Below are 25,953 nucleotides of genomic sequence, written 5' to 3'. Positions count from 1 at the left end.
AAGGTGACATGAAGAAAATAAAGCAGGGGGCCAAGTCCTAGGCCATGTCTGGAAAGTGGCAGACTGTGGCCAATCAGGGAAGGCCACACCGAGGAGGCTGCTGGAGCCATGGTCTGGGTTCCAGGCTGTAGCACAGCTGAGCGCCCTGGCGCAGGGGCGAGTGGAGGATGGTCTAAGGGCCTCCGGCTGCTCTGTGGAGCTTGTAGGAGGCAAGAGGGCAAGTGTAGACAGTAGACACGGTGGTGAGAAGGTGAGACGGTGGCCTGGGCTGAAGAGGGACAGAAACTTGGGGAGTAGGGAAGCATCTTGGGGGTAGACTCCTTGCTGGCGGGTCCCCTCCCAGGGAGAGGTGGTAAGGGAGAGGTCAGGGCCGGCGTGGCAGCTCTGGGGTTTGGTGCCTGAGTGGATGTCAGTAAGTCAGGGAAGAGCAGGGATTCCTCAGAAGACTGATTGCCTCGAGGTGCGATTGTGTCTGTCAGAGTGGGTGCTGCATTCTGAGGGACTGAGGGATGGGGTGGGGGGCCGTGCGGGCAGAGGGCGGTGTCAGGAGCCATCCCAGGGAGCCACATTGGGGCTAAATAAATTTTGAAGCCAGGACAGGAGTGGGAGCAGAGGAGCAAGTTGAGTTTAAAGCACTGAGGACCCTTGTGGTTAAGGGACAGGGCTCAGGCTCAGCCGTCCTTGGAGCCGGAATTTACAGCCCGACTCTTCTTTCTTTGTGACCTTGAACAAGTCACTTTCCCTCCGTGTTCTCAGTCTGTACAATGGGATGGAAAGTACCTTCCCCCACGTCCTGGTTCAATGAGAAGAGGTAAAAAATGCTTTCTGCAGGGTGCGCCACGGGAACTGGGCAGCGGCTGTTTAAAGCGCCCTCCTGCTCTCACTGTTTACATCCTGCCCAGGAGGACAAGCTCAGCTGCTGGAAATGAAAGACCCTGACCTGATGGGTGGGTGACGGTCTGTTAGTTCTCTGGTGCTGCATAACAAATCGCCCTGGAATGAACAGTGTTAAACAAACTGGAACTTTTATAATAGCCCCGCTCAGACCGACATGGAACCGAAAATGCCTGTGGCGGTCCAGACCCCCCCACCCCCCCACCCCCGCCCCGCCTGATCTGCGGTCAGAATACAGCAGCCACCACAAGAAGGTGTTCCAAGAAAGTCTCCGAATGTCAGAGCCAAGGTTTCTTGTGAACTATTCCCCCTCAGCTAAACCCTACCCTCACCCCCCCAAATAACAGCGTTGTCTGAGTCATCTGGGAGCCCTGTAAGAAAATGCGTATTCCTGGATCCTGCCACCGACTTTCACAATTGGAATTCCTCTGGATAGGGGGTAGGGCACTGGAACTTGAATTTTTTTTAAAGAAGATTTCATAGTAGAATCATTTTTAGATTCTTCAGAAAGATTGTGAAAATGGTACTGAGAATTCTCATATACCCCACACCCAGGTCCCCCTATTTTTTTTTTTTTAATTTATGACAGAAAGAGCGAGAGAGGAAACACAAGCACAGGGGAGCTGGAGAGGGAAAAGCAGGCTCCCCACCCATCAGGGATCCCAAGATCCCAGGACGTAGGGATCATGACCTGAGCTAAAGGCAGAGCTTAATAACTGAGCCACCCAGGTGCCCCTCCCCCCATTATTTTTTAAAAGATTTATTTATGTGAGAGAGAGTGAACTTGAGCAGGGGGAGGGGCAGAGGGAGAGGGAGAGAACTCTTCATGAAGACTCCTTGCTGAGTGCAGAGCCCAGCTGGGGCTGGATCACAGGACCCTGAGATGACCTGAGCTGAAACCAAGAGTCAGACGCTTAACTGACTGAGCCACCCAGACGTCCCCTATTAATATCTTAGATGAGTATGGTACCTCTGTTACAATTACCGAACCAACATTGACATGTTATTAATAACTAAAGCCCATACTTTATGCACATTTCCTTAGTCTTTACCTAACATTCATCTTCGGTTTCAGGTTCCCACCCAGGACACCAGATTACATACAGTGGGCACGTCTCCATAGACTCCCCTTAGCGATGACAGTATCTCTGACTTTCCTTGTTTTTAAGTGATTTGTCAGTGTTGAGACATCCTGGTGAAGTGTTTCAAAGAATGTGCCTCAGTTGGGGTTTGTCTGATGTTTGTGATTCAATGGGGAGAGGGTGGTGTCAGGAGCCATCCTTCACCGACGTGATGTGCCACTCATGTCACAGTATTGAGAGCACATTCTATCAGTGTGATTCACCACTGTCGATGGTAACCCCAGCCACTTGGCTGACCGGTATTCTCAGGTTTCTGCAATGGAAACAGTCCCGCCATCCCCGTCCCATACCACACTCTGGATGGAGGTGCTGGCGGCCTCCACACGCAGGAGTGAGGAGCCAAGCTCCACGTTCTGGAGGGAGGAGTCTACACGAACTAGGCAGAGCTCTTCTGCATGAAATGTTTGTCAATTCTCCCCGTCTATTCCTTCGTTCGTTCATTTATACCGCGTGGGCTCAGGGACGTTTTATAGAGTGGACGATAATCCCGGACTAGTTTAATGTGTTGCTGAAATTCTTCCAGCTTTGGCCATTGGGAGCTCTTCCAGTTGGCTCCTGTGTCTCTGACATATCCTACCACTTGTGTGTGTGTCTCTCTCACACACACAGACACTTCCTTTTTGGTACTACAAGATGCTCCAGGCTCATCCTGTGTAATTTCCTGCCCAAGACTCAAAGCAGCCACTTATCAAGAATTCCTGGTTCCTTTTATTGGGGAATGGTATTAAAGATCTGGGCTCTGAGTATCTGAGTTTTTGACACGCTCTCTCCAGCCCTTTTTTTTTTTTTTTTTAATGAATGCAGAGAGCCCTCGCTCAGTTTTGTTTCCCCGTCTGGGTACTTTACTGGCCTTCCCAAACCAGTTCCAGTATCCGTCAGCAGAGGGCGCAAGAAAAGGCAGAGCGCTTTCCTGACCGCAGACGACTCTCCTAGTGAAGAGCCGCGCGAGAAAAGGGGCGGAGGCGGGGACTGAGCTGCGCGCCGGACACCTGTCAAACCCGGAGGAAGGCGGGGCGTATCTTCCGGCCGGGGCGGGAGCTGTCACGTGAGGGTCAGTGGTCAGCTGACGGGGGCGCAAGTTCCGCGGGGAGGGACGGACCGACCCGGGGGATGCTGGTGATTGGTGGAGCAGGAGCTAGAAAAAAGCACCTCGGACAGGGTCTTGGACGGTAGGGACTACGATTGGCTTAAACGAGTCACGTGGGATTTCGTGGCGCGCACCAGGAAGAGTGGAGAGTCTTACGCGGAAGTACGCGCAAGCGTTGAAGTATCGCGTCGCTCATTGGCGGCCTTGAGTCACGGGGAGGTGTGCGGCTGCGGGCGAGGGCGTGGCCGGCGGGGCGCGCGCCTCCCTAGCGGACCGCTGGTTGGCCGGCGCACGTCATATGGTGCCGAGCTGCGGGCGGCGCGCACCGGTGCGACGTCAACGCAGCCGTCTAAGCTTCCCCGACCTGTCTACCGCGGCGGGGCCTCGCTGAGTCCCCCGTGGGCCCGGGTCGGGCCTTTTGCTGAGTACCTTTGGGGCCGTCATGGACAACTCCGGGAAAGAAGCGGAGGCGATGGCGCTGCTGGCCGAGGCGGAGCGCAAAGTGAAGAACTCGCAGTCCTTCTTCTCGGGCCTCTTTGGGTGAGAACCGCGCGGAGGGGTCGGCTGGGACCTATGCTGAGAGGACGAAGGAGTCAGGGCCTGAAGCGGCGGGGTAGAGTCGCCACGGCTCGAGCCTAGAGAGCGGAGGGCATTCCGGGAGGAGGTAGTAACAGAGGCGACACAGGCTAAGGACAGCTGACCCCGGCAGTGGCAACACGGTTGGAGGAGAGGTGGTGGTGTGGTGTTGGGAGGGCCCCGGGCGGATGGCATCCAAACCGAGGCCACACCGTCTGGAGGCGGTAAGGGGACCCGGACTGAAGATGGGCCAAGAGGCGGGAGGAGAACCTGCGCGGAGCCAACACGGTCTGAGGCCCTCAAGGGGACCGGCCTGGGAGAGCAGCCAGGTCAGGGAGTCTTTGGAGTTCTAGGAGAACCTGTCTGAAGGCTCCCTGATGGGCACGATGGGGCCCGGGACTGACACCTGACCGGCGGATTGACCTTCCCAAGGCGCATCGCAGTGGGTTTCAGTGAACTCTGGACGATAGGGGTCAGGGCTAAGGTGATCCTGAGAGCGATGAGCCCAAGTCTGAGGTGTGTTAAGGCGCCTGAGAGAAAGCTGCATGAACTGGAGAAAGGGCGTGGACTCGAGGTGCTGGAGAACATTGAGGATTTTAATGGGGGGGTCGTCTTACTGTGTCTGGGCCACTATGACAAAGTACCCTAGAACGGGTAATTTATCTCTGGCAGAAATTTATTTCTGACAGTTTGGAGGCCGGAAGTCCAGGATCGGGGTGCTGGCAGACTTCGTGTCTGATGGGAGCCTGCTCTCTCATAGACAGGGAACTTGTCCCTGCGCGCTCTCATTGTGGAAGGGGTGACGGAAGGGATGAACTGGCGTCCTGGAGTCTCCCATAAAGGCGTTCATCCCAGTCGGGAGGGCTTAGCCTCATGACCTAATCACTTCCTGAGGGCGCCCATCTCCTAATACCATCATCTTGGAGGTTGGGTTCCTGACACATGAGTCTTGACACATTCAGTCCAGAACAGGGCCACTCTGGGAGGGCTTTCATTGGCCTTTTAGAAAGGACTGCAGCAGCTGGTGTGGGGGAGAGCGAAGGCCGTGACGGTCATAATACTCCATTAGATTTATTAAGTTCTCTGATTCTGAGTCAGACCTGGGCCAGGCACTTGACCTGTGTCCTTGCGTTGCATCCTCACAACATCCCTGTGGAGGTGGCCAGATTTACTTGCCTTGGCCCCCAGTGAGTGGGAGACCTGGGCCTGTCTGATCCCAGAGCTATCTTGCGGCCACACGCATTTCTCCCCGAGGCTTGTGCCCATTTCTGGACCCTACACTTAGGGAGGATGTTGACAGACTTTTCAGTGTCTGAGGGGGCTCTCACCCTGTAACTCTCCCTCCTTCCCGGCCCCACATGGCAGTTTTCTCCAAACGTTCGAGAGAGCTGGTATATTCCTCCCAGTCCCTTCCAGCTCCAAAAGTGGTTGAGATGGTGCTGAGAGGGGAGTGGGCAAGGCGGGAGCAGAGAGCAGAGGGACTGACCAGAGCCTGTCTGAGAGCGACAGGTCTGCCCAGACACTCCTGTCGGCCAGCAGCCACTCTTGGCACCTCCTCCCCTCTGGAGCTGGGGTTTCGTGTGTTCAGCATTTCACAGCTGCCTTTTCTTGTGGCTTCGGGGACCACGGGAGGAGTGTTGGGGCTCAGCTCGTCCCTCGTGCTTTTTCTTCCCCTTTCAGAAACCTCAGTGGTACCATTCCAGACTGAGAAGCCTCTGGTCACATCAGAGGGCCAAGTGGGATAGCGCCCACCCGGGATTCAGGGCCAGCCCCGTATCCTTGGATGTCAGGGCCTTCTTTGTTCTTCCTGTTTCTGGGCTCCTGGACACTAGAGGGCTTTGGGGCACCAGCAGCCCGCGAGGGAGGAGGGAGGCGGTACCAGCCAGTTAGCAGATCCAGTTAGCACATCGGAGCTCCTTGTGTCCCTTCCTCTGGCTCCCTCTTCTCTCAGGCCCCCACCCAGAGCACGGGCACCTGGGGCGCACCTGGGACGGGGAGCTGTGGGGAATGAGAAGGGGGCAACCCAGATGGCTCTCTGGAAGCAAAAAGATGGAGAGTTCCTGAGTAAAGCACAGTGAAACCGCCGGAAAGGGGTGGGGAAGCACGCTTTCTCCTCCTTCCCGCTCCGAGGCTTCAGATGGGTCCAGAAACTTCCCCACTGTGCCCCCTCAGGAGTGCTACAAGCTCTAAATGGTGGTTGTGTTCCCTGGGGCTTGTCCTCATCCCTGGCACCTCCACCCTCGTCCCCCATCTCCCACCGACTGAAATCCAAGACAAAAACTTCTTTTCCGCTGGGATACCAATGTTGATAGGAAGTTTCTCTGCCTGTGAATGGAAAATCATAGTAACACCTACTTCATGTGATGGTCCTAAACAGTAACTGGGAACATGCCCGTGACATGGTGAGCACACAGCGCCTGGCCCTGGCGAGTGTTTAAGTACTCGCTGTTATTATTAATACCGTTACTGCAAGCTGGGCAGGAGGCGTCAGGGAAATAGGGATGGTAGCAGGTTGCGTAGACCGAGAGCAGGTTCCTAAGGATAGAGTGAGGACCAGTCAGTTCCTGTTTAAACTGCCTGTAGTCACCAGCACGCCCCAGGAGCCCTGGGGGCTGGCTTGTGTAGAGGAGGAGTGGGTGCCCAGGTCAGGTGGGTGGGCCCTTAGCCCAGCCCAGTGTGGGAACCTCAGCTTCTGGCCGCGCCTTGGACAGCCTTTCTGCCTGTAGAGCCTGTCCACGGCCCAGCCTGCCTGTGTCCAGCGGGCACTGTGGTGACAGAGCTCCCTGCCAGCTGCTGGGCTCCACGGCCAAAAACTTGGGGGTCCCTCGGCCAGTCTCAGAGTGGAGTCCTTCCCGAGGGGATGCAGGGTCTGGGCTACCCCAGCCGTCATTTTGCAGTGGTCCCAGGGTTCTGCCTGTCAAGACGGAGGGGACCAGGTACTGCCCGCGAGATCGAAAGAGCCTCCAGCGGCCCCGTCAGGTACAGTGTCTCCCGCCCCCACCTGCCCGCCAGGGTCACAGAAGGTCTGCGTTTGAGTCCAGGCCTTGCTGCAGTCCCCGATTTTTCTACCACCGCCACGTGACTCTAGAATTCCCCTTGCCAGGTGGCCGGCGGCCCTCGAGCACGTTTCTCCCTCACAGAATAGCAGCCGTCTGAGCACCTGCGCTAGCTCTGCCCTTTGTGCCAGGCTGGGCGCGTCTGTTCGCCTTGATCCCCACAGGGCCGCTTCTCAGATCGGGTTCCTTGCCTCCGTTGTACAGATAAAGCAACTGAGGCTCTGCTGTTGCTAACCCAAGGTCACGCCGCTATCACGGCGCCCGAAGCTGGGCTCAGCCCAGCTCCCTCGGCCCCCAAGTCCCTTCTGTTTCTGCTTGTTGCCATTACAGACATGTCACAAGAGCAACCTGAGGTGGTTGCGGAGTGCAGCGATTAGCACGTAACAACTTCACCCTTTCGTTGTTGCGGGGGCCTGTGTGTGCACTCTGGGGGCCCAGGCCCTGCCCCGCAGGAGCTCCTACCCATGGGGGAGGCGGGGGGTACACACTGCAGAGCCTGGCAGGGGGGTGGGAGCGGTGGCGGTGAAGGGCTTAGCTTCACAAAAGGGGCGGGAGGAGATGCCCAGGGATCCCGCGGCTCTGCTCTGACAGCCGTGTCGTCAGCAGAGGAACAGGGCTGGTGGCTGCCCGCTCATGGTGCCGGGTGGTCCTTCGTGTTCTCTGCTGTTCCTTCCACTTGCGGCCCTGATGGGGGCCCCTGGTGGGGGGGTCTGGTTACCGCCTCCCTCCCTGGCCTAGAGGCAGCTCCGTGTGGCTCCAGCAGAGAGCAGCGTCTGCCCACCGGGTGAGGGAGATTGGCCCAGTGTTCGCTGTTTACTCTGGAGCAGGTGGGGACCGTGGTCCCCTTCTCATTTTCCAGAAGACCCTTGGACGTGGGGAAGGAAGCCTCCAGATCACTGAGTGAGAAGCAAGGGAGGACTTGATCTCCAGGCCTGGGTCCTAGTTCTGGGCCTTGCCACTTTGTGGCAGTGTGAGCGTGAGCTGGCCCCCGAACTCCTCCAAGACCCAGCTTCCTCCTCGGTGGAGCAGAGGTGACGGTCAGGGCTTCGCTGTCAGGAACTCAGCACTCCTAGCAAGCAGTTCTAGTCACGTGATAGGGGTGTATAAACCGTGAGACACAGTAAGGGCGGGATGGGTCCGGGGGTCCCTTCTTCCCCACCCAGGACACTGCCCGGAGAAGCAGAGCCAACTGAGGACAAGGACAGGACCGAGGGGCGGTGGCTGTGGCCCTCTGGATGCACAGGAGGCCCGGGGCGGCCCGAGGACCTGCAATGGGAGTTACTCCATCCGGCCTGCCCTTTGCAGCCCTTGGGAGAGTGCCGGTGGGCCGGGTGGCATGTTTCTGGGAGCCAGGAAGTGCCCAGGGGGTGTAGGAAGGAGCGAGGAAGGCTGCGGCTCTGCCCCGCAGACCCCCCTCCACCAGGCCTGGGGCCCACTGGACCGTCTGTGCATCACTGGCACCGCACGCGCCTCTCCATATGGCAGTCACCGGAGGTTGGTGGCTGTGCCTGGGAGCCCTGAGGCTGCTTCCTCCGCCCGGGGAGGGGGCTGAAAGCAGAGCTGAGTGGGTAATTATAGACCGCCCTGCAGCAGGCCGGCCCAAACCAGTTCCCTCCATTCCTGGCGTGACTCGGAGCCCGAGCTGCGGGATGGGGAGAGCCAAGCAGAGGCAGCTCGGGGGAGGTCTGTGGGGGAGGGACTGTCAGCTGTCACTGATGCGGCCACTGGGCTCTTCAGGAGGGGCAGGCCCAACTAGCTTTTCTGGATCTCCTGCAGGAGGCACTGGAGGAGGGCTGGTTTCTTCCCAGAAGGGAGTTTGCCACGCTTCATGGGTGCTCCGAGAGCTACCCTGACCTGGGGGAGAAGTCCTGTAGTCACCTGTAGCTTTATCCTGCAGGGCGACCCCTTGGTAGAGTGCTTGCCCTCGGACTTCTTTCTGGTCACTCTCCTTGCTAGAAACCTCCCTGTCATGTTATATAATAGGGCCTCAGCCCTTCCCCCGGCCTCCTGTATGGGGGTTCCCCACCTGCCTCTCCGCCCTCCCTGCAACGTGGCCAGCCTGGCCCGATGCTGTTCCTGGAACTGGCTGCACCTGTTTCTGTCCTAGGGCCTTTGCACATGCTGTGACCGCTCTCTGGAATGGTCTTCCCTCTTTCTGTCGGTAGCTCCTTAGTCATGTTTGGGGACTGAGCTTGATCTTCCCGTCCTCACAGCAGTGGCCATGATCTGCGCGTGCATAGAGGTCCCCTCCTCCCCCAGTCTCTCCAGGGCTTACTCAGTCTGAAATCGTCTTGCTGATTTCCTGTTTCCCGAGGGCCAGGTCCTTCTCCTCGGTTTACTGCTAATACCTGCGAGTGTCTGGCACATAGTTAATGCTCAGATTTGTTCCCCAGGTGAGTCAGTGGCTGTGGGAAGGGTTTCTGTTTCAGGATCTGCCAGTGACCCGAGGCAAGTCATTTGTTCCCTCTGGGAATTCCACTTCCGTCTCTTAAAGAAGATGATGGAATCCCAGAGATTCCCCTGTCATCGCCTGGCATGGAAATGGCCAGGACCCAAGTCCTGAGAGGAGGGAGGAGGCAGGCCTGAGCAGACCTTAATCCCTCTGGTCTTCCCCCTCCGCGGTTAGAATCATTGACCTGGAGCAGGGCTGGCCCGTGGTCACAGAAACCTCAGCCTGGTGGCTACCGGCCTTTACACACTGCCGTTCTCTGTGTCCCACTGAGCTGAGACACACCAGCTGGGGCTGACCCTGTCCGTTGTCGGTCACCCCTCTTTGGGCCCCTCAGTGGGTTGAGCCATTTCTGCTCATGGAGCCTGAGTTTTTTTCAGAGACTGGCTGAATCTGGATAGGGCTTCATTGTTCTCACAAAGAAGGGAAGGAGGAGCTCGGCACGGGGAGACCCAATTTCGGTCTGTGAGCACATCCATCTCCTTTAAGTCAGAGAACGTTCTAGAGAAGGTCCCCCGGAGGATTTTGTAGCCAGGCCCCAAAGGTCCTGTACTGCCGGTGCAAGTTCCTCTTCTCTCCCAGGCCAGTAGTGGGTTCTACAGAAGTCACTCCAAGCAGGAGCCCCGAGCCCAAGGTGTGTCGGCCCAGCTGGGGTGAAGCTGGCGGGGGAAGACCGTGGGACCCAGCAGAGTGAGCACAGGCGCGCATTACCCCGCAGGGCTGCTTCCTGTGGAACAGCAGAGGCTAGGGGAGACGGCATCAACATAGCCCTGGAAGGTAGAGACTTTTCATCCAAAGAAGAACTTTACCTTCTGGGATGTAGATCCTGGAGGCCGGGATTCCAGTCCTCGCCAGCCAGCTAGCCTGCCCTGCAGGGGGCGGGGCATATTACCAACGGAAACAGCCTGACTCCCAGAGAGAAGAGTGAGCCATGGGTGTAGATCAGCTTTTTCCTCCCGAACTCACCTGAGCTCTCCGAATGCCCTGGGCCCATTGTGTAAAAAAGCCTGACTCTAGGCCCCACCCAGACCTACTGAGTGAAATCTTCCCAGAAGGTGGCTAGGGGGGGCCTGGTGTGATCATGGTAACCAGCCGCTCCTGTGATGCAAAGGAAGGGACGGAAGGAAGGAGCCCTGTGAACACAATTTCCAGAATTACCCCGGAGGCCCTCCATAACCATAGCGGGGGGCTGGCTGGTTTCCAGGGCCGGTGAACACGGGTGTTGAGGGGAGGACAGGAAGGCTGATTTGTGTGGCTTTCTGTTAGAAAATACCTCTCTTTTCTCTTCATTTAACACAAAACGTTGATGTCGGCGAAGAGAGAATCTGAAATCCATTTGACGGAACTCGGCGTGTGGGGTGTTTTCTACTGGTGGATGTGGGCATGGGGATTTGGACAGTTGCAGAGACCACAGACCTCATGAGCCAAGGCGGGGTTGCATTCTTGGAGGTGGACAGAAACATGGCGGGGACTCACAGGGTACACATGAAGGGCTCCCCCAATTCCGGACAAACTTCCGACGCATGGCTTGGAGATCAGGAGGGCGGTTACTCCGCTGCCCCAGCGGAGTGCTCTTTATTTGATTTTTTTTTTCAAACATACCTCAGTATATCTCTCAGACCCCTGCTCTGGCATGAGAAGGTCTTCGAAGGTGGTTTTGTCATTTTAAATAATTCTGCACTGAACATCCTTGAACCTTCTCTGATTAGTTTTTGGGGTAGAGTGCTAGAAATGTAACTCATTGCTGGACCACAGAACCAAATGTAAATCCTGATATTTAAAACGATTTATATATATCTTTTCTGTGTTCTATATAAATACGTTTTAGCAGATAAAATAGGCAGAAGATAAGAAAATTCAAGCAGTACAAAGGAGGAGAGTGTGAAATCTTGTCTCTCGCACCTGGCCCCCCCAGTTCTGTAGACCCCACCTTAGAGAGGAAAGGCAGTGACTGGTTTTCTGTGTGTTATCTGCTCCTACCTGAAATAGTAACGGCACACGTGTAGGGTTGGGAGGTCTTCCAGAACACCTGCGGCGAGCAGGGCATGGGCTTGAGGCATTGGGAGATGGACAAGGTGTCCAGAGCTGGGCTCCTCCCCCAGAATGCTTTGCGATGTGTTGGTGGGGTGGGGGGCGTAGTTTGCGTAGAGCCTGGGAACCAGCGTTCACTGAACAGAAGTGGAAGAGGCCGTCAGAGGCCGGGCTCACAGGAAGGCTGGGAAGTCTTCCCCCTCCCCAGCCTACCCCTGCCGTGTGGGGATGACCTCAGCTCCCCCGGCTGCCCATGCACCTGCAGTGAGTGTGCCTTTGTGCAGGGGGAGTGGGGGCCATGGGCTTAGTCTCCCCTAAGCCCTCAGCAGAGGCCTGGGCTGCAGAGGGCTTCACAGGGGCCTTATGGGGGTAGGGAGTGCAGGTACCCACCGTCCCCAGGACAGAATGCAGGCTGCTGCTCACTGCCCGACTCGTTCGTCTCATCTCCTTTTCCTTCTTTCCCTAGAGGCTCATCCAAAATAGAGGAAGCATGCGAGATCTACACCAGAGCCGCGAACATGTTCAAAATGGCCAAAAACTGGAGTGGTATGTGATCTCTGCAGAACCCTTCATGCTCCTTTCTCCTCCTTTCCCTCAGCTTCCAGTCCTGAGGGCCTGGCTCCAGGACTCAACCCTCACCGCCCCCCCCATCTCTCTCTGCCATCTGTGGCACCGGAAACCCATCAGCCTACCTTCAGGTCACTTTGAGCCCCCGGGTTCTTTTACTTGGGCCACGGGGCCTTGGCAAGAGGACTGTAGGGATAAATACATTATTGAATCTGGGTAGCTCTTGGAGGGCTTTCTCCTTAAACCCAGAATGTCCAGTTTGCCCCGGAACCTCCTCCCTAGTGCTTTCATCAGGTCTGAGTTCTAGGCCTGAGGGAACGTTCCACTGGTTCCAGTAGTCACCTTAACCATTGGCCGTTTATCAAGGGCGCCCCTAGGTGCCGAGCATGCGTGTTGAATGGAACTGGCAGGGCAGCTCTGTGAGGGACGCTGCTGCTAACATCCCTGTGGTGGGAAACCAAGGCTTGACTCAGCCCCCGGGACTCAGGCACCGCCCCTAGTGAGGGACTGAGAGCCAGAATTCAGAAGGCAGAGCTCCGATTCTGGAGTGCGGTGCTCGGCTGGCCTCTGTGCGGCTTCAGGACCTCCGCAGCCGGAGGGACTGAGGTTTGTGGCACAGCTGGAGCCGCCGTGTGACCCCGGGCAGCATCTGTCGTGGCTGCGAGCACTGCCCCCGCCCTGCCTTGGGGTGGAAGCTGAAGTGCTCACAGGACTCTGGTCCTCAGACTAGCAAACTTCTGGAGCGGCCACGAGGTGCCCGGCACAGCCTCCCGTGTGCTCTTGCTCCGACTGGGGGAGGACACACGGTGACAGTGTCGCACACTGCTGCAAGGGCCTTCATCCTTGGGGGGAGGGTGTCCCAGCTCCCGCCCCTCTGGGGATGCTCACGACCTGTGTTGGCAGGCGGAGCAAGCCCAGAGTTACGACTCCTCTGACTTGGCTGCGGGGCTGTGGTCCGGCTCCGGCAGGGCTGGCTCTTAGTGGGTTCTGCGGAGCCGAGGTGGGGCGGGCAGGCAGGCAGGGGCTCCTAGAGGTGGGAGAGACTGGGAGAGGTGGCCAGGAGCTGCCTGAGGGCCTGGAGGAGAGCTTGGAGAATCTGGCGTGGCGTGGAGCTCATCGGGCCAGTTCCGGGATGCGGCCTCCAGCCCCAGCAAGACTGAATCCAGGAAATTGGGCAAAGGCAGGTTTGGGACCCTGGGAGGAACTTTCTGACCAGAAGGAGACACAACCTGGCATGGGACCCTGGAGGTAGAGTGTGGAGGCCTGGGGTGAGACGGAGTCGCCTCATTTCCTGAGCACACCTTTGGTTTCCTGGAAACTAGAAGGGGTTTTCCTGAGCTTTCACCAGATATATTGTGCACAGAGCCACCCGCCCTGTATAGTTTCTTGCGCCCAAGCTAACGAGGTGCCATCAGAGAAGGAATATTTACTTCTCGATCGCATAGGTGTCGCTTTGCCCCTAAAACGTGTTGTTCCTCCCCACCCCCAACTAGTCAAACAAAAATCCTGGGCTCTGTTTCATTTTTCTTCCTATGATACTGCTTTTCTGGAAATTTTGTACTCCCGTTTGAGCCTTTAAAGATAATACATCCTACGTGATGGGAACTGGGCCGCTTTTGTCTTTCCTGCTGCTCTGATGTCCCAGGATGGGTCAGGCCCTCTGGTCCCCTTCCCGCTCTGGAAGTCTGTGATTCCGATGTGGCCAGAGGAAGACAAAGCAGTGGGCATTGGAGCTTCCGGTCAGGACACTCCCACCCCCCCACCCCTGCTCTCCAGCCCCATAGGAGAAGGGATGCCATTGTTTCTGGCAAGCCGCCAGGCAGCTTAGGAGACACGGGTGACTGTAGCGGCTTGGGAGCAGCGCAGGAAGACCGCATTCAGCCAGGGACAAGACAGACTGGGCCTCCGGTGGGGTCTGCACCGCCCTCTGCCCCGGGAGCACTTGTCCCCTGCACCTGATTTCCCGCTGTCCCCCGGGGCCACTGCTGGGGTCAGCTGGGGATAGTGTTTGTATCCTGCGTAGCTCTCAGCCCCATTGGCCTTCTCCTCAGATCTTTAGAACCGGGTGGCCCTGGAAATACTGCCAGAGACTGGGATTCTGGCTGTGGGATCGTAGCAGGCCCCCACCTGGCTCTCTCTCTGTATACACAGGGCTCAGGGGCCCCCCCTAGGGGGCCGCTTCCTCCTCCCTCCATGTCCACGTCAGGGCCTTCAGGAGCCTCAGCCCCGGCCGGGGTCGGGAAGCCTGAGGTCAAGGCCTTCACCACCACTCCCCTGGGGCCAGTCTGGAGCCCCCCTCCTCCCAGGGGGACAGGGTTGTGGGGGGCATCGTCAGGGCGGCTTCTGACGGGAAGAGCCCCACTCAGGCTGCGCGCGCTCTTTCCCGTTCCAGCTGCCGGAAACGCTTTCTGCCAGGCAGCCCAGCTGCACCTGCAGCTCCAGAGCAAACACGACGCGGCCACCTGCTTCGTGGATGCCGGCAATGCGTTCAAGAAGGCCGACCCCCAAGGTGAGCCTCCGCGGGTCCCTGGGGCCCAGTGAAGTCCTCTCGCAAGAAGTCCTCAGGTGTCCGGCCCAGGGCCGGCAGGGAGATACTTGCGCTTGAACTTCACGATTGGCTCCCTTCCGGCTGGCATTTGCATCCCGCTCCAAGCCTCCGCCTCCCCCTGCTGCTTTGTGCACGCAGCTGATGCTTCCCTCCCGGAGCCTGGAGCATTTGGGAGTGGGAGTTACACCGCAGACCCACCGCATGCCAAGGAGAGAGGAAAATCTGTTCTGGTGTCAGAATTAACATGCAGAAGGGGGGTGGGAGGGGGTTCTGAGACCAGCCAGGTAGGAGTTGCTGCCGAAAAAGGAGCGGAAATTATCCTAACCTGGCTTCCCTACCCCCTGGGGGGGAAATCAGAGCAGAGCCCAAGATGGGAGTTGCCAGAGAACAAGTTACTTAAAACGAGGGCGTGCTGGGGAGAGAAGCCCGCTTTGGGACTGACTCACGGCAAGAAAACCACTTGTCCCACTGGGTTCGTCCCGACGCAGGAGCACAGCCCAGTGGGGACCAGAATTTTGGGTCTTGGGAAGCTGGAATTTTAATTTCTGTTTTTCATCTCAGTGCCAGACACAGGTTGCTAACTTTTTAATTTTAGCGAGCCAAGATGCTTTTTTTGGGTGACCATCTATCGCTACTGTTCTCTCAGAAGAGAATAGGGAATACGTGAATGTTTTAAGGGAAGGAAAAAAAAAGATGCCTCATCTTGGAACAAAGACCAGCCCTTCCCAGGAGACAGCAGTTTGCAGCCGGGCATCGAGGTGCCTGCGAGGCTCAGTGAGTGCTGGTTCCTGCCCCGGTGCGGGGGACTTGCTGGCCGAGCCACTACTGCCACCAGGGGCCTGTCGTTTCCAGGCGGGGATCGGGTGTCTCGGTAGACCAAGTAGTGTCTCTGTGTCCCCAGACTTGACCAGTCCCTGCTGTGTGGCTGGAGGTCTCCCAGAGGTTGGCCTGAGGGGTCACACGGTGGGCCCAGGCTCGGCAAGGACCGGAGGGAAGACCTTGTGGCGGGGTTGAGCCACGGCAGGCCGTGTGGGTGATGTGAGGAGGACCCAGGACAGCCTTGAATCACCCAGGGACGTCTGTCCCATTCCCTGCCCCGCCCCTCGCCATCACCGTCAGCCTTCCCTCTGCTCCCTAAGGAACTGGTCTTCCTGGAGCTGCCACCCTAGCCTCTGTGATGTTCAGCTGCTGCTCCAGAGTGACCGGAAGGACAGGTCTCTGGGGCAGGAGTCAAGTGCAAACAAACACCAGCGCTTCCCTGGGACGGGCCCCCACCTGGCTCCGCGATGTTGCGTCTGTGATGTTGCGTCCTTGGGCCTCAGGTGGCTTTTGATCTGAGCTTTTCCAGCCAGAGGCAGCGCTCTGCAAAGGGTGGGCTGGGTGCTGGGGCCGAGGCCAGGGTTGGCACCCCACCTCAGGAGCTGTGCCACAAGAGTGGGAGGGCAGCAGTCGTTGTGTGTGCTGACGTGGCCATCGTGGGGCCCAGAGGCCGACTTGGTTTCTCCAGGGATCAGCAAGTGCAGTTTGCTGCCTGGGAGCTGAGTGCGGTGGTGGGGCAGAGGTGGGTTTGGGGTGGGAAGGACCTTTCAGGCAGCAAGAGGATCAGTGACGAAGAGGGGAGCCTCATCTGGGCACGGCCCGGAGCGGGTGCCTTGGCCAGAGCGCCAGGTTCTTGGTGCTGAGCAGGGAGGGGCCACGGAGTAGTGACCCTGCACTGCAGCCTCGCTGACTCCCCGCCCAAGTAATGGCTCATGCGACGTGGGGCTCAGCGTGCTCCCGAGTCTGGACCCAGCCCCTTTCCCTGTGACCTCAGGCAGGCAGTCACCTCATCTTTTGGGCCTCCGTTTCCTTGTCTGGCAAGGCAGAGGCCATGTGTGTGAAGCACAGGCTCAGCCAGCCCAGCACCTGGCGTGTGACAGATGTCTGGTGAGGGGTGGCCCTTGGCTCCCATCAGAGGCCCGGCCTCCCCCGGTCTCCTCCCTGTGGCCACGTGGCTTGTAAAACAGAGCCAGAGGGCCCGCTCAGATCCCCACTGGGCTGCCCCAAGCAGGTGGCCAGCTCCCTGGGGCCTTGCTGGTCCCCTTGGCCACCCTGAAGGTTTCTGTCCTGTGTCAGCACCTCGTCCTGGAGGCCCACTCCCACCGTCCCCGCGAGAGGCCGCTGGCGCCCGGCCCGCACAGAAGGCCTGCCAGAGCTGGCCCGGATGGAGGGAGCAGACTTGGCGGCTGTCAGCACGCCCTGTCTCTGCCAGTCTGCCTGGAATGGTGGACCCGGGCTGCCTGCTGCCCCTGGGTGGCCAGGGGTGGGGCCGCGATGCCCGTGGCTGTGGGTGCTTCCCGGGGGTCCCAGCCTCTGCCCACTACGCTGGAGGGACTCAGGCCAGGGAGATCTCTAACCCCAGCCACCCGAGAGCCAGGCCCGGGGCTGTGTGCGCACACTACTGGGTGCCTCCTGCAAACCAGACACAGCCACAGCTTGCTTTAACCCAGGCCACATCCTTGGGGGCCTTTGCCATCTGCCCCCATTGTACCCAGGAGGGCTGAGTCCCAGGCTTGATGTGGGAACCAGCAGCCAGACCCAGAGGCTGTTGGAGCCCATCGGGTAGGGCGAGGGCCCTGGGTTGCACGACTCCCGGTGAGCCTAAGCGAGCACCTTCCTGCTCTGGACTGCAGCACCCCCCACCCTGGGCTGGATCTCATCCAGGGGTGCTCTAGCGGCTCCTCTGGGGCCTGGTACCTGGAGATAAGCTGGTTATGTCCCGGGTGCCAGCGCTCCCCAGGGTGTTCGCTGGCAGCTTGCCGCTTATCCCCGAGCCGGGAGCAGGAGTGAGGGTGCCTTAACCCCATGAATCCATGTTGCTGGTGGGGGGGTTGATTTTCTGCCCCCGGCTGCTGCTCCAAGGGCCGTGCCTTGCTGACAGCCGTGTAGCACCAGAACAGCCACTGAGAGAGCCTGTCCTCCGGAGGAACTCGCAGCCTCTCCCTGTCCCCGCACTCCTTGTAGCGGGAGCAGGCACAGGTGTGGGGTGGGCCTCCCCCCCATCACGCTGTTCCAGAAGGGGGAGCCGGTGAGAGGCGCCCCCTTGTAGCCCAACCAGCCAGTTCTTCCGCGGCCTCAGCACCGGGTTGCAAGCAGCCCCTTGCTGGTCACCCGGCTCAGAAATGCTGTTGCAAAACAGGTGTGTGTGTTCAAGCGAGACCGTTTCTGGCTGTAACTTGGGTCCTGTGTTCTCTCTCTCTCTCCCTTCTCTTTATCTCATTTTCTTTTTCTCTGGTGCCCCGAGCTTCCAGCGGTCAGCCTCAGAACCCCAACCGAATGCTGTACATTCTGTGAATGTTTCTGGCATCTCGGGAGATCTCTGGCATCCAATTTCAGAACTGGACCAAACCTACAGGCCCTCCCTCCCACAGAGCAGTGCTCACAGACATCCCCCTTTTGCATGTAAATTTTGGGGGGCTTGTGGACTCCCTGAAGGCCCAGCCACAGGTCTGAGGCAGAGAGCCTCTCTTCACATACCCCCTCACCCCGCCCCGCCCAGGTAGTGAGACCTTGGGCCTTGTGAGAACAGGTACCAGCTTCGGCCCTTCTCCGTCACCTCTCCACCCAGCAGACCTGGCTGACGTGGGGTGGGGGGTAGGGTAGCCCTGGAGGCAGACCAGGAGCCTGCAGGGTGCCTGGGACGTCAGGATGAACTTCCAGCCCCAGCCCAGCTTAGAGCCTGTGTCCTCGGTCTGTCCAGGCTCTTTGTCCTTCCCCCCGCACCTCCCCCAACACCTTTTCCTTGGAGATGCGTTTTTAAAAAAAAGCCACCCCGAGAGCGCATCTCTGTCTGCTAGAAAATGCCTCCCACTCATGCTGCTCGCTCTCCTCCAAATAACGTGTCAAAAAAAAAAAAAAAAAAAAAAAACCCATATCCGAATTTCAGGTCTTGGAAGAGGTAGTACCACAAAGGTAGCCGATTTTCTCTCCTCGTGGGCCTTCCTGGTGTTTGCTGCGTGGTTTCAGGAGTGGGCAGGTGGCAGGGGGAGGGACGAGAGCGGAGGGCTCTGCTGAATGCTGACACCTGTGCATGAGACAGTGACGGAGGTCACAGCCCCAGAGGCCTGGGTGTCCTGACGTCCGGCTCCCCTCATGTTGTTGACAGAGGCTGGACAAGTGCAGGGGATGTGGGGCAGTGTATAGGTTCCAGGGCCCTGGTGGAACCTGGGGGTCCCTCACATGTCAGGCCTGGCTGCCTCTCGTCCCCCTTGCCAGCCCCTCTTGTCATGGCAGGTGGGGCCCTTGCTGGCCTGGCTCCAAACCCCCGTGGGAGGCTGGCTGTCGGCCTGTGTTCCGTGCCTGGGGTTGCCGAGATGACAGCCCTCAGCAGGTCACGGTCTGCACCGTCCATGGCTCTGAGCACATTCCCTGGGGCTCGGGGATCCCTTCAGCCCCCCGGCCCAGCCACAGGAACGCAGCCCTGGCAGCTGCACGAGCCTGATGTTCTCCACAGGCCACTGAGCGCCCGCCTGGCCTCCCGCTCCTCTCCTGGCTTCTGCCTAGATGACTTATTTTTCTCATTTCTGTTCCTCACTTCCCTGCTTCTCTCCCCAGAGGCCATTAACTGTTTGATGAGAGCCATCGAGATCTACACAGACATGGTAAGGGTCGCTGCCCGTCCTGTCTCTTCTCGTCCCACCCTATTGCTCCAGCCTGCTGTGCCCAACCCCAGCACCAAGAGCAGGTGCGAGGGGCAGTGGGAGTGAGGGGAGTGTGGTCCTCTGGGCCAGCCCCTGCCTCTGCCCCAGGGAGCCACCCCCATGGTAGGTGAGGCCCAGAGGTGGCTCCGCCAGGGACCCAGAACCCAGGACCTAGACATGCTATGTGTGTCTTTGGGGGAAGATGGGCATTGGCCTCCGTGGCCACACTGGGGGCCCAGGGAGGCCAAGAGGGGCTGTCCTGTCCGCAGTGGGAATGGTCAGACCAGCAGCCTGGTTTCTCCAGAGCTCTCACCAGGCAGTTCTAGGCTGGTCCTTCCACCTCTGTGGGCCATCTGTCAAACGCTTCCCCGGGCCAGGCCCTCTACTGGGTACCCATGCCACCATTAACTCTGGCGTCGCCTTGTCTGCCCATGTCCCTGTGGACAGGATGGACACGGAGGCTAAATGTGGAGGGACATGCACAGGGCACCCCCGTCGGGGCAGCATCCAGATCCACGCCTCGGCGAAGCCTCCTCTTGAAGGCCTGTGCCCTTCTGGCTCAGTGGTCTGGCTGAGGGGCAGGGACCCACCAGCTTTAGGGACCTGAAAGGGTGAGGAGGGGCTGAGGTGAGGCGCTGGGGCCATCACTCGTCACAGAGAGCTCCTTCCTGTGTCCCGCCCAGGGCCGATTCACGATCGCAGCCAAGCACCACATCTCCATAGCCGAGATCTACGAGACGGAGCTGGTGGACATCGAGAAGGTGAGGGGCGGTCAGCGGCCATGCCTGGCCAGTGGTGGGGGAGGACCGTGGTGGCCGGTCCCCTTGGACTGGGGCTCATCTCACTGCTCTGTGCACTTGGGGTATCCCCTGATGTCTGAGTACTGGAAGAGGGCTTGGGCCGAGCTTGTGTAACGGGCCCAGGGCCCGGCCTGTGATGGGCAAGGGCTGCACTGCTACCCCCTTTCCCTCTGTACCTGCCCCGTGTCTCCCCAGGCCATCGCCCATTATGAGCAGTCTGCAGACTACTACAAAGGGGAAGAATCCAACAGGTATGGGGCAGCGGGCTCCCCTCCCCAGCCCCCAGTAAGCCCCTAGGCCACTACTGACCTCTGTCTTCCCTGCCGACCCCACACAGCTCAGCCAACAAGTGTCTGCTGAAGGTGGCTGGCTATGCGGCACAGCTAGAGCAGTATCAGAAGGCCATTGACATCTACGAGCAGGTGGGGGCTGGTGGGGCTCTGAGCCCTGCTCTCTGGGAGGCCCCTGCGCCCGTGCCTTCCTCTCTGCCTCCCTGCATCGCCTCACTGGCTAAACCTTTCTCCACCCACGACCCACACGGTGTCACCATCCTCTCCCTGTACACTTCTCACAGGGAGCTTTCTGGGAGGCCTAGGTCCCGGAGGGACTGGGCAGAATCACTGAGGCCTGGGGTGGGGGGTGGCCAGAGGTGGCCAAGGGGCCTCCAGGAAGGTGGCCAGGTGGGAGGGATGGGGAAGGAGCGTCCCTTGGGTGCGCAGGCTCCCCTGGGGTGTGTGGGGATGGCTGGGCGGGCCAGGCTGGTCCTGGTGGGTTCGGTTTGGCCAAGAGAATGGCAGGCAGCTGGCCTCGGAGGAGAAGGGGGGCGGGCACCACCTCTCATGTTCCCTCAGCCTGCTGCCCCTCTGCCCACCGCGAGCCAGCCTCCCGTGGGGCCTGACAGCGGAGCCGCCTCCTCCCCAGTGTCTTGGGCACCTCGGGGGGCCCACGGACACCTGGCTTCAGCCCTGTGGCAACACCCACCCCCTGTCAAACTCTGGGCCTTGGTTGCCTGTGCACCACTGGCTGACTTCCCTGGGGCTGGTCCTTGGCCTCCCTGCCCTTGGGGTCCCGGGTTAGAAGGGCCTCACCTAGGATACAGGTGCTGCTCCCCGCTGGCCCCCGGGTGCCTGGCCATGACCCTAACCCTCTGGCCGCCTGCTGCAAGCTCATGCACCGCCTCCGCATGCCCACAGGTGGGAACCAACGCCATGGACAGTCCCCTCCTTAAGTACAGCGCCAAGGACTACTTCTTCAAGGCAGCCCTCTGCCACTTCTGCATCGACATGCTCAATGCCAAGGTGAGCAGGGGCCCCGCCGGCCTGCCCAGGGCTTCCCCCGCCTCCCCTTGACCACCTCAGAGCATCAGAGCTGTCACCGAGCTAGGTCACTGCCTGACCCCTTAGTGGGGAGCGAGCCCTGCCCTCACATCCGGCCCCCCAACAGTCAGCTCCATGTTGTCGCTGCTGTGTGGCCATCCCTGGCATCCCCTGCCCAGTCTCTGCCGCTTTTGAGTTTATCCAGCTCCTGGCTCACGCAGTGCCTGGTGTTGTCTTCAGCGAGGGCACATTTTGAGTCCTTCCTGCCTCCCTTGAGGTCAGCATCATTGTCCCCGTCCTACAGAGGAGGATGCTGAGGCCGAGACCAGAGACCCTTATTCAGGGCCTCATGGCCGGAGTCCAGATCTTTCTGGCTCCCAGTGTCATGATCTGAACCACAACGTGCGCGCCCACGTCATCCGTTTGCAGGGCTTCTCGGCCGTAGAGGGGTCAGTGCTGGGCGAGGGGGCAGGGAACGGTGGAGGGAGGAGCTAGAGTCTCTCGGGGCCTCCAGCCGCCCTGTCCTCCGCCCTGCCCTTCGCCACACGGGGTGTCTGAGCACCACTGCCTCCCTGCTCCCTCTGGGGTAAGAGCCCGGGCTCTGGTGTCGGGCCGGCTCACATCCCCGCCCCCACGAACTCTGTGCCCTGAGCAGGTCATCGTGCATTTCCGGGTTTCAGAATGGGGGTCACTATCATTCGATCCTCCCCGGGTCCACGTGATGGTTTAATGTGAGACGTACCCAGCACTAGTCCTGGCACGTAGGAAGGACTCACATGAGGCAGCGGTCATTTGCGCCCTACTCTGCGCACCAGCCTGGCATTTGCCCCCTACCCTGCGCACCGGCCTGGCATTTGCCCCCTACCCTGCACGCCGGCCTGGGAGACCTTCTCCCTCCCACCCCAGCTTTGTTCCCCACAAGCTGTCTCTGCGGCCAGGCTTGGCCGGGCACAGTCCCACAGAGGTGCCTGCTGGGCACAGCACCAGCTGACACTGGAGGCTGGCGGAAGGGCACAGAGCACTGACTCGGGGCCAGGTGGCTCAGGTCCCCTTGGCTGCCAGGCCGGTGGCTCCCATGTCCCATCTTCATTAGCCTGTCCCCTTCCTTCCTTCCTTCTTTCCACCCTGGCGATGTCCAGCTCGCTGTCCAGAAGTACGAGGAGCTGTTTCCCGCCTTCTCTGGTTCCCGGGAGTGCACGCTGATGAAAGTGAGTGCCGGCCACCCCGCTGCCCTCACCCTGCCTCTGGGCCTGGAGGGCTCAGCCAGAACCCCGGTTGGGAGGCGGGATCCAGAGGCTGGGACTCTGGGTATTACTGTCACTGTCACCATCACCGTCACCGAGGATTGTACGGCGGTTCTTCAGGGTCTTTTGTTTGTGTGTTGTTTTTCCTCTTCTCCTGTCTGGGCCTCCGTTTTCTCCATGCGAGAAGTAAGGCTCAGGTGGTGGAGGCGGGAGCAGAGCCAGGAGGCTGCGCGATCTCTTGCACGAACACGTGCACACATGCACACGTACACACGTGCACATACACGCGCGTGCACATACATGCACGTGCACACACGCACCAGGCAGAGGTGGAACTAGCTCCTTCCTCTCTCCCGGCACGGGACACGCCCCCCCCCCAACCTACAACCCCCCAGATGGAGTAGGTGTGTGTCTTATCAGGCTTCAGTGATAGGGCTCTGGTGTCAGGCCTCAGGCCAGTCTTGGCCCCTGACCCCTGCCTGTCTGCTGTCTTCTTACAGAAACTATTAGATGCCCACGAGGAGCAGAACATCGACAGCTACACTGAGGCGGTGAGTGGCGGGGGCGGGGGCCGCCCTTCTCAGACACGCTCTCCGGAGAATCCCACCCTTTGTCCAGGCCCGGCCCTGGCTGTGAATTCCTTTCTCCAGTCACCCCAGAATTCTCAAGGGGAGCCCCAGAGGTACAGGAGGTGTTCCCCCCATACCAGAGATGATGACATGGGGGTGAGGTGAGGAGACTCATCCTCGGCCTCTTGGGGGCAGAGTGGGGAGGCAGACCCACGTCTGTCTCTCTGTTGCCCAGGCCAAGGTCTTTGCACCAATGAGTGCCCCCCGTGAGCAGTGGGGACAGGGAGGGAGGGAGATGAGTCATGAAAGGGCCTCCCCTTCCAGCACCACCTTCCCTGGTAGAAGCACCCCACAGAGGTGTTTCTCCCTTTTCTTACTCTCTGGAATAATCTGGAACTCGGTTGGGCTCAGTTCCAGTCCTAATGCAGTCGTGTAGACCGCGTCTGTCCAGTGGTATTTCCTGGGAGCCCCTCAGGAATCCTACACCATCAACGATGACAGATACTGAAGTCCCTCTGGTCCCTCCTGCCTGGGACGATTGGCGGGACGTCAGGAAGCTCCAGCGAGGAGAAGGGAGGAGTGGGGCTGCAGCCGGGCAACAGGGCACTGGTTCTCCCTCTGGCCCCTGTCCCTGTGAACAGGCCTTCACATCTCCAGGCCTGTTTCCCACCCATAAAACAAGGAAGCTGGAGCATTTTTATGCTGCGACACCTTTTCCTCTTCCCAAGGCAGCCTTAGAGGGAACCCCCTCCCTTTGCTCCTCTCTGGGAGGCAGGCTGGGACACACATAGAGAATTTGGGGACCAGAGACTCTGGCACTGGGGACAAGGAGGGAATCAGGGCCAGGGCCAGCTATGGGACCAGCCCCTCAGACACCCCCTGCCCCCCGTGTGTCCCAGGTGAAGGAGTACGATGCCATCTCCCGGCTGGACCAGTGGCTCACCACCATGCTGCTCCGCATCAAGAAGACGATCCAGGGGGACGAGGAGGACCTGCGCTAAGCCCCGCCCAGCCCCTGGCACCTGTCTTCCTGCCCCGTCTTCTCTCCCCCGCGCCCCTCCAGCGCGTGAGCCCAGAGAGAAAGGCGGGGCCGAGACCTTGGCTGTGAGACCTTCCCTCCCTTCCCGCAGAGGAGTCTCCCCAAGCCAGAGTGTGGGTTCAGCCCTGCTTCGGAGCCCCCGAGGCGGGGCCTGCTGGCCGGACAGTCGCCCTCTGTTCTCGCTGCACCCCTCGCCTCCTGCCCATTTATTTAAGCCCCCCAAAGGTCCCCTTCTCTGCCCCAAAACACAGACTCTTTGACACAGACCTGTTTGCTGTGGGTGCCGCCAGGGGTGGGGATCAGTGTCTGGTCCCCCATCTCCTGACCAGCTGAGGCGCAAGGCTGGTTTCTGCTGTTCCCACTTGTCCTCCAGCCGAGCTCTGAGCACATGTAGCTGCTGAGATTTGCTCTCACCTCGGGGGTGGGCCCCTCCCCCTCCAGTGCCGGGAACCACCCCCCCACTAAGCCTCCTGCAGCCCTGATCTCTCAGGATAGACCGCAGGCCCTGGAGCTCAGGGTCATCCCTGCATTTACCCCTACGTCTGCTCCTTCCTTAGTGCTTTGAGGTTTTATGGTCAGAAGCTGCAGCTGGCCTAAGAAAGAAAATAAAAAAGAATACTTTGCATGAGTCTCTCTTCCTCCTCCTCACCTCTGCTGCCCCCTTCTCCCTTCAGGGCTGGTGTCCCGTCTCCCTGCCCCTCCTGGTCCCCGGTTTGGGCTCTGGACACACTGGGTGGGAAAGAGGGCAGGTGTGACCAGGAGACAGGGCTGGGGTCAGAGGTCCCTGGGGAGGCCTAGGGATGGGTGGGCTCGGGAGTCTAGGAGTACCCAGCTTAATCCTATGGCCTCTGAATTCTGGGCCTCGGTTTCCTCGGCTGGGTGGCAGTCCCAGCCCTCAGCTGGCTGGAGAACGGAGGATAAGGACAGTGGTGGTAAGGAGGCTGAAAGAGAGGCCCCTTGTGCCCAAGTCTCCCTGGAAGGAGGGTTGAAAGCCCCACTGCCATTTGTTCCAGGCATCCCAGGACAAGGGGGGAAACAGCTTAGGTGGGCAGTGCGTGAAGACCAAGCGGGCATGGCACTGGAAGAGGAGATGGCAGGAGCCCTCTGCCCGGGGAAGGTGGGCAAGAACCACCAGCCTCCGCCACACGCCACAGTGGAGGCCTGTGTGGAGGTGAGCAGTCTGATGTGCATAGGCTGTCCCTGGCTCTGGGCTGTGGGGGTACTGAGCTGGAGGAGGCTCAGTGCCCAAAAAGCACAGTTGCTATGGGTTGGAATGTCAGGAAGTGAACCGGGGGGTGGGAGTGGGGCAGATGCAGAGGAGGGGCTGCCTGGGAGACCAGGTCAGGCTCCTCAAAGAGGTGCTCCAGGCCAGAACCCAAAAGAAGTCCAAGAGAGGTTCAGGTTCAATGTCAAGTCCATTTTCTATGGACTACAGCAGAAGGCCCTGTTCCTGTCCCTTTCAGCTCCCCCCACAGCTCAGATGGATTGATTGATGATGGCTGCCTAGGGCTCAGTTAAGACTCCTGAGACCTGAGATCGATTACCGATGTCTGGCACGGGTACAGGCTGAAGGATATATAGTGTCAGAATGTTTCTGCCACCCTGACCTCGGTAGTGAGTCTTGACCCTGGCTGTGCTTAAAATCACTTAAAGTACACAAGCTTGGGTCACAGCGTGATAAATTGTGATTTGGGTAAAACTCCCCACCCTTTTGGGGGGTTTTGGTTTTTTCCTGGAAATTCCACAGTTGAGTCACATGTGCCATAAGAGGTGGAAATCACTGAGCAGGAAGGTTCTTTCCTTCCCAACATATAACTTCATTTATTCACTTAACAGATGTTAAGTGAACATAGTTCAGAGGTTACCACGTGAGGGAGAAGCAGCCTGAAGAAAACATTCTTGAGAAGCAGAATTAGACCCCACGTTCAACTGACACAGCGAGTATCTACTAAGCAC

At 59.1% G+C, this 25,953-nt stretch overlaps 1 protein-coding gene across 1 annotated transcript; it reads left to right on the top strand.

Annotated features, from left to right (window-relative positions):
* The first annotated feature begins 3,420 nt into the window (after positions 1-3,420).
* NAPA (NSF attachment protein alpha) lies at positions 3,421-24,620 on the top strand. Its single transcript, XM_047711587.1, has 11 exons — positions 3,421-3,663; positions 11,702-11,781; positions 14,195-14,311; positions 18,944-18,990; positions 19,713-19,790; positions 20,025-20,080; positions 20,167-20,251; positions 21,023-21,127; positions 22,285-22,353; positions 22,890-22,940; positions 23,858-24,620. Exons 1-11 carry the CDS (start codon positions 3,566-3,568, stop codon positions 23,957-23,959), a joined length of 888 nt encoding a protein of 295 aa, XP_047567543.1. The 5' UTR covers positions 3,421-3,565; the 3' UTR covers positions 23,960-24,620.
* The last annotated feature ends 1,333 nt before the right edge of the window (positions 24,621-25,953 follow it).

The sequence above is a fragment of the Lutra lutra genome, chromosome 17 (genome assembly GCF_902655055.1).
Source record: "Lutra lutra chromosome 17, mLutLut1.2, whole genome shotgun sequence".
NCBI lineage: Eukaryota > Metazoa > Chordata > Mammalia > Carnivora > Mustelidae > Lutra > Lutra lutra.
This window is presented reverse-complemented; position numbering and strand designations above follow the sequence as displayed.